The sequence below is a fragment of the Hypomesus transpacificus genome, chromosome 3 (assembly GCF_021917145.1).
Source record: "Hypomesus transpacificus isolate Combined female chromosome 3, fHypTra1, whole genome shotgun sequence".
Taxonomy (NCBI): Eukaryota; Metazoa; Chordata; class Actinopteri; order Osmeriformes; family Osmeridae; genus Hypomesus; species Hypomesus transpacificus.
In genome coordinates, this window is record NC_061062.1 from 456,540 (window position 1) to 467,088 (window position 10,549).

The 10,549-nt window shown below is 47.6% G+C and overlaps 3 protein-coding genes across 7 annotated transcripts in view; 2 read left to right on the forward strand and 1 right to left on the reverse strand.

Moving 5' to 3' along the window:
* The window catches only part of LOC124466546 (KATNB1-like protein 1), a 29,385-nt gene extending 27,795 nt beyond the window's left edge, over window positions 1-1,590 (forward strand). For all 5 annotated transcript variants that reach the window (XM_047018487.1, XM_047018485.1, XM_047018488.1 and 2 more), the window contains exons 7-10: window positions 99-188; window positions 273-377; window positions 481-601; window positions 1,170-1,590. In XM_047018487.1, coding sequence (XP_046874443.1) covers window positions 99-188; window positions 273-377; window positions 481-601; window positions 1,170-1,229 — 376 coding nt within the window. In that variant the 3' untranslated portion in view covers window positions 1,230-1,590. The remainder of the gene's footprint in view (window positions 1-98; window positions 189-272; window positions 378-480; window positions 602-1,169) is intronic.
* Window positions 1,591-2,821: 1,231 nt separating this feature from the next.
* zgc:194887 (uncharacterized protein LOC571819 homolog) lies at window positions 2,822-5,298 on the forward strand. Its single transcript, XM_047016977.1, has 3 exons — window positions 2,822-2,960; window positions 3,154-3,323; window positions 3,940-5,298. The coding sequence occupies exons 2-3, from the start codon at window positions 3,185-3,187 to the stop codon at window positions 4,629-4,631; spliced, it is 831 nt and encodes a 276-aa protein (XP_046872933.1). The 5' UTR covers window positions 2,822-2,960; window positions 3,154-3,184; the 3' UTR covers window positions 4,632-5,298.
* A 975-nt stretch (window positions 5,299-6,273) lies between these two features.
* chrm5a (cholinergic receptor, muscarinic 5a) lies at window positions 6,274-7,818 on the reverse strand. The gene has a single exon (XM_047018211.1). The coding sequence runs from the start codon at window positions 7,816-7,818 to the stop codon at window positions 6,274-6,276; it is 1,545 nt and encodes a 514-aa protein (XP_046874167.1).
* Window positions 7,819-10,549: the final 2,731 nt, after the last annotated feature.

The following is a 10,549-nucleotide window of genomic DNA, read 5'->3' on the forward strand; positions in this document are numbered from 1 at the left end:
AACAAAAGAGATCTATGAGCCAGTAGGACAACTGTTCAGTATTCGTAACAAGAAGTGTGAAATAAACTTGCATTTGTGTTATTTGTTCATCCCTGCAGCATTAAAGAAGAGTCACCACTCTTTTCTATTGGCTGTTGTGTCGACCTTTTACCACTAGTGAGAACAGCCCTTAACAGTCCTTATGAAGGGTGAGTAAGGTACTGTGTTACCCGTTCTGCTTTCAATAGCAGGACTCATGAGCCCAGCTGAACTGATCCCATGCTATCATCCAGGTATCTGACGGCAGGGTTAAGCTGGCTGGAGTCTGTCCTGAAGACAAGATGGAAGGATCTGGCTGCCTGTGGCTGTAGTGGAACTGGCACCCAATCATCAGATAGGTGTGTTTACTGGGTTGAGAGAGATGTGTGAATGTGGGTTGTGCCTGAGAAGCTGTCACACCTATGTAGAAAACTGAAAGCATGTCCTTAATGTGTGTTACAGAAATATCCAGGTTTTTAAACAGCAAATACTGGCCGTGTGGACCCAGGATGCGTGTTGGGCCCTGGCCCCCCTGGCCCCCGGGGCCCCCCTGGCCCCCGGGGCCCCTGGGGCTGCAGCAGCGGTAAGGGGCTCACCAGCTGGTCACCAAGATTACATTAACATTTATACATGTATTCATTTAGCGGACGCTTTTATCCAAAGCGACTTCCAAGAGAGAGCTTTTCAAAGTGCATAGTTCACTGATAATAACAAGATTATGACAAAATCATTGCGAGTAGCCAAAACATGAAGCACATATTGTGAACAACCAAAATAAGTGCCAAAGGGAAGAACCATCACAACATGAACCGCTATAAGTGCAAGTGTACCTGTAGAAAAACAAGCAACAATAATAAAAACAATATATCACGCGAGTACAAAAATTTAAATCAGTTACCACTAACCACAAGAGCAACAAGTCTCTAAGCAAGAGTCATTGTGATCCTTGATGAAACTAACATCGGGTCAAGCAAACCATTCCTAAGTACCGTTGTACTCCCGGAACAAGTGTGTCTTCCGCCTTTTCTTGAAGGTGGAGAGACAGTCAGTGTCTCTGATGGAGGTGGGGAGGTGATTCCACCACTGGGGGACCAGACAGGAGAAGATGGCTTGAAACAAGGCACAGTACTGATGATCTCCTCTCTCCCCAGGTTATACACACCTACCTGTCTCACCTGTCTCACCTGTCTCACCTGTCTCACCTGCCCTGACGAGAAGCAACCAGATGCTCACCGGAGGGCTTTACTAGCAGATGTCGTTGCTATTCTTAAATGGAAAACAACATGTTTTTAGATATCCAGTATAAATCTCATCAGATGATGACTGCTCATCAGAATCAAAGAGATTGTTCATTATGTTTACATTTTACTTGACAGTTGTGCCTTTTTTCTCATTTTGAAAATGTATAAATCATGCATACATTAATGATCCTGTGAAAATACAGAAATTGACTTCATTGTGTATCCATTTAAGTTGAAGAACTGTGTGATAGAAAATTACCCAGTTACTATCTACTGTGGTGAAAACAAAACATTAAAGTCAGTGATTAAATAAAGGACACTTTCTTCTCTTGCTCGCTCGCTCTCTCTCTCAGTTCAGTTCAGTATGCTTTATTGGCATGACAGTTTGGGTTGAGCAGTATTGCCAAAGCAGTCCATATTGAATGGACATTTTAACATATATATAACAATTAACAAGAAGTCTAAGGACTAGACTTGCAGTAGGACAAGTAACTGGTTACATTATCCAGATATTGATCTCTTATACTTTTATACTTGTAACATTCAAATAGGACAGTTTCAGTTTCCCCTGATGTACAGTGCCCACATGTCTTCCTTTTTTGATTGCAAGGGTGTGGTCACTCATTCTGTATTTAGTGAGCAGCTGTCTCTGCTTTATGTCCATGACAATATATAGATATTCAGCAGTTTCATAGTTTCTGTTTAGGCCCCGATAGCAATGTCATTTGTTTTGTGTTTATTTTATTTTTGTATTTTATTTATTTGCCGGGCGGTAACTGGTTTGTTAGTCTCATAACCAGCTGGCACAGGGGGGTCCTCTCAGGGTTACCTTCATGGACTGCAAGGGCTTTAGATTGGAGGGTTTCCTCAAGACTGGATTTTAAATGGGTGTAAAATTGTAATGATTTTTTCTGGATTTCTAACTCTCTCCTCTATTCTCTCTCCCTCTTTCTTCTCCTTCTCTCTTCTCCCTCTCTCCCTCCTGTTTGTCTCCTGACTCATGTCAGCACTGCTGGTGACGATGTCATGCCTGAACAGGAAGTGATGCACAGTCCAACAGTGTCCATGCTCACTGGTTGGATTGAGGGCACTAGCATTCATTGCTGTTGTAAACCCAGGGTGATTAACTTTGATATCTAGCACTTCTATATCATTAAACCATAACCAAGTTCCACAGCCATGTGAGTTATCCAACAGTAGTTGAAGAAACTTGTTTGTTTTTCCACTAGTTCAAATACACCGAACTAGGACAGTCATTTCAACACCAAGACAAAGGTTGTCAGGAGTGGTCTCAGTCAGGGAGGGATGTGAGGTAATCCTCCATCTTGACACAGATAAGCAGAATCTCGTCTTCAACCTTTGATGTTTTTAATAGTGAAGTGATGTAGGTGCTGAAGTCCAGCTGTGTTGGACTCCAGAGGGCTGGGTGGTAGAACCACACTGGATTCTTGTTTGCTCTCTAGCTCTCTCTCTCGGCATAGCTCTCTCTCTCTGTCCCTGTGTAGCTCTCTCTCTCTCCCTGTGTAGCTCTCTCTCTCTCCCTGTGTAGCTCTCTCTCTCTCCCTGTGTAGCTCTCTCTCTCTCTCCCTGTGTAGCTCTCTCTCTCTCCCTGTGTAGCTCTCTCTCTCTCCCTGTGTAGAGCTCAGTGAGGGTCCACACTACAGGAGACCTTGGAAGCACTTCTTACTCACAGGGCCCAGAGTAAGTACTTTGGTTCTTGAATTGGTAATTAGTTAAATTGAATTAGTTGATTATTTCATTAGGTTTTTGTTAGCTAGTTTCTCTACAGAGTATGATGACTGTCTGACGAGTTTTCAACTAAAGTGTGTGAATGTGTATGGTGTGTGTGTGCGTGTGTTTGCCTGTGTGTGCGTGTGTTTGTTTGTGTGTAAAGGCGTGTGTGTGAAGGCCAGCTGAGCAGCAGGATGGCTGGTCAGATCTGCTGGCTGACTGCAGTGGTGCTGCTGTGTGTGAAAGGATCCCTCTCCACTGACCTGCAGGCCGACAACCTTCACCTGCTGCCCTTGCAGGACCACCTGCTGGTCCTCAACCAGGGCCTTAAAGGTGCCCCCCGCATCACCCGCAAATCCATTTCACACCTGTAGAGTATTACATGTAGCAAGTGTGTATACACATGTCTGGGCTTTTTTGCTATGCGCGATAAAATGTTATTTTAGTTAATGATACTCATTATTATCTCAGCTTTTCAGAGAAACCTCAAAAATTCCTTTGAAGTAATCTATCTCTTGTCTTATCACTGTTGGATGTGAACTGTTTTGTTTTGATGCTCAAGGTTCAAATTCCACAGCGTAGACCTAGTGGTTTACTGACCGAGACATGATGAGTGACTCTGCAGAGAAAGACCATATGTCCATGCTAGTGATTATGTGAAAAAAGATATCATAACATGAAAGAGTGTCTATGTTCATGAGGTTATATTAAACAAAGTTTCTTTGCCTGTTAGTATCTTTGCCACTCAGTCACAGAGGTCATAGCTGATAGGACAAGCTGTGGTTCATCACCTTCGTTCATCAACATACAATATATATACAAAAAAAGCAGTTGATCAAACAGTAACAAGGGTAATCACCTTAAACTCATACTACAACTGTAATCACATTCAACTCACACTGCTCTCTGTGCTGTGTAACATTACTGCTACTCGGTGTGTTCCCTGCAGCCCCCAGGGACTGCCATGAGCTGTGGCAGAGCTCCAGGAGCCAGGCCAGGGACGGCGTGTACCTCATCCAGCCTGGGGAAGCCCCCATCCTGGCCTACTGCGCCATGCAGGAGGGGGGCTGGACCGTGGTGCAACACATCACCGTCAACAGCAGCGTGGACTTTGACCGCAGCTGGTCTGAGTACAGGCAGGGCTTCGGACTCCTGACCGGGGACCACTGGCTGGGGAACCAGGCCTTGCATCAGCTGACCCAGGGGCCTGGCCGCTACACGCTGGGGGTAAAGCTGGTGGACAGGGATGCCGTCACCAAGACGGGGCAGTACGATCCCTTCCTGGTGGAGGGGGAGGCGGCGGGCTACAGGCTGAGGCTGGGGCTGTTCCAGGGGACGGCCCTGGACGCCCTCACACAGGACACCGAGAACTATCTCCACGACAACCAGAAGTTCACCACCAAGGACCGCGACAACGACAACTACTTCCAGAACTGTGCTAAGCTGGAGTTCCAGGGCGTGGCGGGGGGTGGGTGGTGGTATGATGCCTGCGCTGGCGCCAACCTCAACCGCAGGAATGTGATCTACTGGCAGAAGGACTGCAACAAGGAGCACCTGTGTAAGTACGCCTGGATGATGGTGAGGCCCTCGGAGACTGTGAAGGTGGTCCGCACTGGAGACTGCCAGAAGGATGAGCTGTGAAGGACTAGGGGACTGGAGGCCGGATTCAGTCATAAATACATACTACCAGGGCCGGCCAAAAGCTTAAGCGAACTAAGCGGCTGCTCAGGGCCCCCGTGGCCACCGGAGGGCCCCCAAGAGCACATGAAATTACAGTTTAATGTAATTGTAATAAAAAAAATATATACTTAAAAAAAAATCAAAGCAGAAAGTAGAGGCGAGACCAGCCAGCTAGTTAATACAATGATAGTTAAGTACCAAAGGCAGATAGCTGGCTAACTAGTGAGGCAGGACTGGAGCTGCCGTTTAGTGACGCTCAACAATCTGAGATAGGTGTTCCTGCTTTGACACGTTTAATTCAGAAATTAAAATACAGAAATATATGATCACATAATACTGTAAACATACTGTATCAACAGATTCATTGCACATTTTTCAAAATAAGAAAAGGTGTATTCATTTTTGATACTTTGTACACCAATGAGACTCCTTTCTGCAGTTTTCTGTGTTTCTATTTTATCACAAAAAAGGTTGTTGTCAAGCCATCGTACTGTAGTTTACTAAAGATGTAAAAAAGCTTTTGCAAATCAGTATTTGGACTCCTTCAAGTGTTGTTGAATGTTGAATGGACGGTGTCAGGAGTACATGACATGAAGTGATTATACTTTGATACCTTAATGACATCATGAACATGAAGTGATTATACTTTATACCTTAATGACATCATGAACATGACAGCTAAGTTCCTGGCCTAGTAAGAACATGTGTTCTGTGTTCATGAAGAATGTTCAACACAAAATAACAAAGAGCACATTGAATTCCCTCTGAGGACAGAGAGACCATGAGGGATTAGGAACGTCAGGCCAGGAACAGCAAAACTGGGACACACAAATTCGTCTTTCTATTTGTTTAAAACATATACAGCAGTAGACTGTGATCAGATGTTCAAGTTTGTGTGTGCCGGATGTGAATGAATGGCACATGTGGAACAGGCTTTGATCATATGAGTTTACAATAATTTCTAATTAAGCCAGCTCTTACATCAACACAGTTAGAGCCCTTCAAAACTAAACTAATACCCACATTTGCATAATACCAACACAATACATTTAAAACAATGTGTACATGTACTTCCGTGTCATTTTTTAAGCTACACATGTAAATTGATTTCAGTGTTAACTTCATGTAAATGTACAATGTGAATGTTTATACTGGGTCTGGATCATCTTGTTATTTTATACCTTTTAAGCTGTGATCAACAACTGATTAAAGAAACACATTTGCTGATAAACGTCTGTCTAGTCTACTTCCTGTCCCATCAGGGGAGGATCTGAACCAAGCTGGGGCCAGTTGGACTGTTAGAGGGGCCAGTTACAGTAAACATTATTTTCACATAGTTTTCATCACTGATACATTGCAGGCATGAACAGGTAAAAGATCAAGTTAAAAATGATTCAGACTCTACATTTATGGGGGCCACAAGGGAGTGGCCCCTGCCCCCGCTCCCCCCCAGGACAACCCCTGCTTCACATCCTTCTAAAAGACCCTCCAGTGGGAGATATCCCTGCCTTACACCTCATGCACCTCAGTGACATGGTCATAGTATCTGACTCCTAGTCACCACAGTCGTGGATTTCTTTCCAGAAGGATGAAGTGAGAGGTTTCATGTGAGTTTGGTGTTGACCACAGGGTTCTGTCCATACCAGTAGAGCTTCTCCTCTTCTCTCTTCTTCCTCCAGTGACAGAGAAGCAGCATGCGAAAGGTCTTCTGGAAGGTCTTGTTGCAGAGTGCGTAGCACATGGGGTTGACCGTGCTGTTGACGTAGCACAGCCAGTATCCCAGGTGCCACAGGGAGATGGGGATGCAGTCGGAACAGAAGGTGGAGATGAGCACCATGATGTTGTAGGGCGTCCATGTGAGGATGAAGGCTAGTAAGATGGCGCTGAGAGTCTGGGCAGCCTTCCTCTCCTTGATCAGCACCATCTTCTTCCTCTTTGTCATCTGGATCTTCAGCGTGACGTCCGTGGGCTTGGAGGAAGAGCACGGCGCGCTCATGGACTCAGCTGAGGAGAAAGCTGTTTGGGTATCCCCCCCGTTCTTGCTCGGAGGGGTACCGCTGTCTTTGGGTTTGAACTTATAAGACACGCATTTCCTGCTTTTGTGAGAGGTGTTTCTGGGGGGAGCGTCGTCCTCGTATCTGCTGAGCTGCTCGCTGCCCGCCACACTCTGCCCACGCCCGCACGCCTGCGTCTGATAGGACGGCTGGAAGGGCCCTGGGGACACTGGGCGCTCCTCCTCCTCCGAGGAGCCGTAGCTGTTGAAGGTGGTCAGCTGCTCAGCCTTGGACCACTGGTCGCTGGTGGCGGCCAGCTTGGGGCCGTGGTTCCTGCTGGAGGAAGACCAGGAGGCCTGGGCCCGGTCCTGGGGCCCGCCTGCCGGTTTGCAGCTGAAACAGGAAGTCATGATGGTGTTCTTCTGGGGCAGGGGGACCCCCACTGGGTCCGTGGAGGAGTTGACCCCCTGCAGCTCAGCCAGGTCCTTGGTGCGGCGCTCTGTCTCCTTGTAGATCCTGCAGTACAGAATGGTCATGATGGACACGGGGATGTAGAAGGCTGCAATGGCCGTTCCAAACGTGATCACAGGCTCAGAGAAGAACTGAATCTGGCACTGCTTCTCCGGAACGGTTCGCTTCCCTACGAAGTACTGCCAGCACAGGATGGGCGGGGCCCACAGGATGAGGGACACCAGCCAGGCCAGTCCAATCATCACCCCAGCCCGCCTGGGGGTCCTCTTGGCCCTGTAGGTGAGGGGCCTCGTGATGGAGAAGTACCTGTCGAAGCTGATGACCAGCAGGTTCATCACCGAGGCGTTGCTGGCCACGTAGTCCAGAGCCAGCCACAGGTCGCAGGCCAGACTCCCCAGCGCCCAGTAGCCCATCAGGATGTAAGATGTGTAAAGGTTCATGGAGAAAACACCAATGATAAGGTCAGCCACAGCCAGACTCAGTAGGTAGTAGTTGTTGACGGTCTTCAGCTGGCTGTTGACCTTGAAGGAGAGCATCACTAGAACGTTCCCCACAATGGTGACCAGACTGACGGCGGCAGACAGCGTGGCGATGGTGACCACCTCCCACAGTCTGTGTGGGACCAGATGCAGGCCGGAGCTGCTGTTGGTCCACGAGGCATTCTGGAGGCTTCCGCCCGCCATGCTCCTTACAGGGGCTCGGCTGGGAGGAGGGGATTCATGTTGAATGGGGGGTCCTGGAAAGAAAAGGAAAAGCCAGTCAGATGAACAATATATTCTTATAGATTCTGTCCATAAACTACCTAACACACACAGAGAAGTTCCACCATGAACCACTAGATGTCCTCATGTTGTGGTCAATCGGACATCACCGCTATCATTTGTAAGAAAGCGTGCACTGTGTCAAGCAGAAGGTAGATCAGGGACACGAAATCAAAGGGCAATAACGTTCATCAGCTAAGTGTAGCATACAGGTCCAGGGTGTTTTAGTCAAGTCTATCCTACATCACAGGTTGGTTAGAACCTTCGAGACACAGACACGTTACATAAGGACAAGAGACAGATTTAGGGTCTCTAATGGTTTGCTGCATGAAATGAACAGCATTCTGCAGCTCCACAACAGTTTACACTCTCAAGCACATATGGGGTCTCTCAAGCACTCTTCAGAAACAGATATGGCACATCCGGAAATATCCAGGTCATCGCAAAACTCAGTTCCTCGCCTCCTAATACTTAACTCCTGTTTAGTTCAAGTTGTGACAGTTGAAATGGGATGAAAATGACATCTGTGTTGTTCAACGTTACCATGGAAACAGTCAAGAGCTGGTTTTACGGTGAGAACGGATGTTAATCTCGATAAAGAGAAAAGAGCTCAAGACGCTGAGTGGGGGAACAATCAACAAACGGACAAAGGAGGCAGCCACGTCTGTCCCAAGGGCATGTTTGGTTTGTCTGAGTGGCTGTTCCAGGTGTGTGCGTGCCAGAGCTGTTTCCCCAGGAAAGAGCCTCCTCTTACTGAGACAGCTCAGGTCACTTCGCTAGCTGCCTCGCGTGTGAAAACACGGGACAACTGGGATTGATAAAAGCAAATAAATCTGTGTGTGTTCGCCTCGGTGTGGACTGAATGTATCTGCCCCCGGAGACACGGGTCTGAATGCAGCCAGGGTGACCAGCAGCTTCCTGGCTTCCCCTGACATGGTTAGTAAGAAGTGAACCATCTGAACTATCATCAAACGCGCTAACTGAGAGAGGAGAACAGAGTTATCAAAGGAGATGGACAAATAATGGATGTTATCATTTCTCTGACCCAGCAGGGTGTGTTTCCAGAGAGTCCACAGACCAGCCAGCGCCCTGTATCAGGTGACCTACAAACGGGGCACACCCCCTCTCTCTCCGTGTGAGGACAGAGTCATCGAGACGCCCTCTCACATTATGCCTATGTCTCCTGTCAGAGTGTGCAGTTTAATGACCCCAGACTGCAGTGTGTCGGTGTAGCAGCTCCCCAGTGATGAGGGGAGACAGATGGGTGTGATCGCTGACATTTTTCCATTCCCTTTTCAGTCACATTGGACAGCAGATGGATAATCCTTCACTCTCCGTTTCTGTGGGAGTAGGAAACCAGACATGACATGAGGGTTGAGACGATGGATGTTGTGAAGTGAAGTACACTGTGTCGATGGTAGGGCTGGCTGGTGCAGGACAACAATTGCATCTAATCACACATATAAATGAGACATTTAAAAGACAGTTTAATAGTATTTTGACAACAATATTAATGGCCCATCATGAGGCATTTGTGCCAATTGAGTTTTTGGTCAATAATTCCTCCAGTGGCGGTTAGGGTTAGGGGGGTTACATTACATTTACATTACATTTAGTCATTTAGCAGACGCTCTTATCCAGAGCGACTTACAGTAAGTACAGGGACAATCCCCCCGAGGCAAGTAGGGTGAAGTGCCTTGCCCAAGGACACAACGTCATTTGCCACGGCCGGAAATCGATCTGGCAACCTTCAGTTTACTAGTCCGATTCCCTCAACGCTTAGCCATCTGACTCCCTGGGTTAGGGTTAGGGTTAAGGTTAGGCGTGTTAGGGTTAGGCGTGTTAAGGTTAGGCGTGTTAGGGTTAGGCGTGTTAGGGTTAGGGTTAGGCGTGTTGACAGACGGCTCCTGTGCTGAACCACGCAGGTCTGGAACACGGACAGACGGCTGCACCACGCCAGGCATCATGGGACCACTGACGTGTACAGAGAAAGAGAATGGTTGACACCTGCTCAGGGATGATGGGTAAATATTACAGCCTCTAAGAGCATCTGGGCGACGAGTTGTTGGTTCCACTGGGAGCACTTACGGGCGCATGAATCAAGAGCCATCTTCTCCTCTCAGCCGTTCCTCCTCAGAGGCAAGTCAGCCTCACTAGAGAGCCTGAGCACGCTGCATCCTGCTGCTTGGCCTTTAGAGTGAGGCTTATGAGTCACTTCAGCATATTTTGTCTATTAAAAGGATGTAACTAAATGAGATGCTCTCCCTCTTCCACTCTGCTGTCCCTGCATGTTTAGTCGGCTGTAAGAACTCATCTGTCATCACCTTAGCTTCAGAAGGAGGAGTCTGTCTCTCCCCCTCGTCTCAGGCTGTCTCTCACTCTCTCTCACTTTCTCTCTCTCTTTCGTTCTGTGTCTTCCATGTAGGTTCTTGTGTATGACCGCCTCTCATCCCCTCCTTCCAGCACATGGAATAGTAACCCTAACAGTCATTGATATTCCGTTGGTGCTCCTGTGTTAGCAGGCGTACCTGTGCCAGCCTCAGGCATGCTCAAATAACATTCCCCTCTCCACAGGACTCCTGCCCAGGCTTATTACTGTGGCATTTCACATCATATCACTCATACAATCAGCATCCCTCCACAGGGGACCAGT